General features: G+C 43.2%; 1 protein-coding gene across 10 annotated transcripts in view; it reads left to right on the plus strand.

The window, feature by feature from the left end:
* Window positions 1-1,189, plus strand: part of IA-2 (tyrosine phosphatase IA-2) — a 267,355-nt gene extending 266,166 nt beyond the window's left edge. For all 10 annotated transcript variants that reach the window (XM_070140203.1, XM_070140206.1, XM_070140212.1 and 7 more), the window contains one exon: window positions 254-1,189. In XM_070140203.1, coding sequence (XP_069996304.1) covers window positions 254-464 — 211 coding nt within the window. In that variant the 3' untranslated portion in view covers window positions 465-1,189. The remainder of the gene's footprint in view (window positions 1-253) is intronic.
* The last annotated feature ends 1,311 nt before the right edge of the window (window positions 1,190-2,500 follow it).

The following is a 2,500-nucleotide window of genomic DNA, read 5'->3' on the forward strand; positions in this document are numbered from 1 at the left end:
ACTTTAATCATCATCATCATCATTATAAATATAATAATGATCAACATTATCATAATCATCTTCATTATCATTATAACTATAAGGATCATTATCTTCATCATATAAAATACTAATGAACATTCATCATCATCATTATAAAATAATAATCACAATCATCATCATCATCATAATGATCATCACCATCACAATGATTATAACAAAGTTGATAACGCCCCTGCCGACGGCCGCCCCTAACCGCCTCGTTCCCCCGCAGCGACGGCATCGGGCGCACGGGCACCTACTGCCTCATCGACATGGTGTTGAACCGCATGGCCAAGGGCGCGAAGGAGATCGACATCGCCGCCACCCTCGAGCACATCCGGGACCAGCGGCCTCACATGGTCAAGAGCAAGGCCCAGTTCGAGTTCGTGCTCATGGCCGTCGCCGAGGAGGTCCACGCCATCCTGAAGGCCCTGCCGCAGTAGCCTCCGACAGCTCCAAGAAGTTGACGACCCCTGGCGAGATTCTTAAGGACTTTTTTTTGTCTTTTTTGTAAGCATTACGACTTTTATTGCTGAAGAAAGCAGAAGGAGAAAGAAGAAAGAAGAAGAAGAAGAAGCAGATGTCTGAAATAATAATGATAATAATAGAAAGAATAAAGAAACTTAGAAAAAATAATTAAGTTGGGAAGATAAAACTTACAGGTACTCGTAAGCCCGTTGCGGTGCGGCGGGGGAAGGGAAGTCGGAATTCCCCCCACTTCGTTCTCTTCGATTCGAGCGCCATCTTGCAAGACCCCCCCTCCTCCTCCTCCTCCTCCTCCCCCCTCCCCCTCACCCCTCTTCGGGTCCCCCCCAAGAAACGTCCTCTCATTCCTCCTCTGTTTTTATTTATCTATTTTTTTCATGGCCTGCTATTCGTCCTACTCGAGGAAAAATATCTAGAAAGAGAGAGAGAGAGAGAGAGAAAGTGAGAGACTCGAATAAAGACACGATCGGACTCGAAAAGACGCGAGGACGCCGAGACTCGTGTCCGAAGCCGCGGCCGCCCTTTCCCGCCCTTCCGTCAAGCGGGGATTCACCAAGAGCCCAGAAGGGAAACACAGATTCGGACGAACGCACATACGAACACACACTTCGAGAGGAGAGAGGGGGAAAAAGTAGATAGGAGAAAAATAAATCAAGAAAGGAAGAGAGAGAGAGAGAGAGAATGAACAACCGCTGGATAAAGAAGAAAATATGAAGAAACGAAGAAGTGGATGGAAATGAGAGAAAGAGAGAAATGGAGGAAGAGAGGGAGACGCATAAGCCAGTCTTTTGATCATTCCTCTTGCATTCTCCTCCCCCCCCTCGTCCGACCCCTCATCCTCCCCCCTCCCCACCTGCCTCGAGGGGCGTGCGCGCGCGTGAGCCTCGAGTCCGCCCGCCCCCCCTCCTGGCCAACGGCGAGTGGAGAAACCCTCAGCCGGCATCTGATGTGTCGCCGTCACTTGTTTCGTCTCCTCCAGTCACACAGAAAAAAAAGAAAAAAATATATACGTGAAATGAAACTTAAAAAGATATATATATAGATATATAGAAATAAATTGATTATCCACCATTTATTTTTCCTTTTTGTTTTGGACTATGGATGGCTTATATACCTACAGGTGTCAGAGGATAAGTATATATGATATATATTTTTTCTTTCAATGTTTCCGAATAATGGTATATAGGAATATATATATATAACTACATTGTGTATAAGTGGTAATTACACCCGTAACGCTGTGTAACAAGCAGATGTCCACCAAGTCACACTCAGTTACACAAACTTTGTAAAAACGACGCTAAAGTATGTAGAAAATTACCTAAACTATTGTTCTAAATTTATATACTATGAAATTTTTTCTCCGGTGTAATATAAACAAAACAGAATTCGATACCAATTTTCCGAAACTGAGATAACAAAGCAATTTGTTTTATCCAGGCCTAAAAAAAAAGAAGTTTAAGACTCCGATGCTGACCTCCCAAAAAAGTTTTTGTAACTGAGTAAGGTAATTGTAATCCATACCTCTACTGTCCGCTTTATTTTCTCTACAAAAATGAATCTGCAAAATGTAACAAAAAACTTGAAAACATTTCTCAAAAAATGACAACCAAAAAAAATACAAAACAAAATAAAAAGATGTGTCTCAGCACCTCATTGGCTGCGCGACGTCCAATCCTCGAGCCTCTTGGATGGATCTGCCCTCCTCCTCCAATGAGAAGCCTTCTTGGACCCAGCCTCCCAAGAAGGCTTCTACCAGCCAATCAAGTTCCTCGACAGACGACTCCCACAGCCAATGGGCTTAAATGTTGCTTCCTGTGTCTATGTAGATCAAATGGTTAGTTTCGTGATAGCGTTAAGAGTATATATATATAAATACACATATATATATACACATACATATAAATAATGAACAGAGAGATATGTCCACGAGAGCGTTTGTGGCACTGGGAATTCTTTCACCTTCATCGGCTCCATTCCACGATGATTAGTA

The sequence above is a fragment of the Penaeus vannamei genome, chromosome 26, assembly GCF_042767895.1.
Source record: "Penaeus vannamei isolate JL-2024 chromosome 26, ASM4276789v1, whole genome shotgun sequence".
Lineage (NCBI taxonomy): Eukaryota > Metazoa > Arthropoda > Malacostraca > Decapoda > Penaeidae > Penaeus > Penaeus vannamei.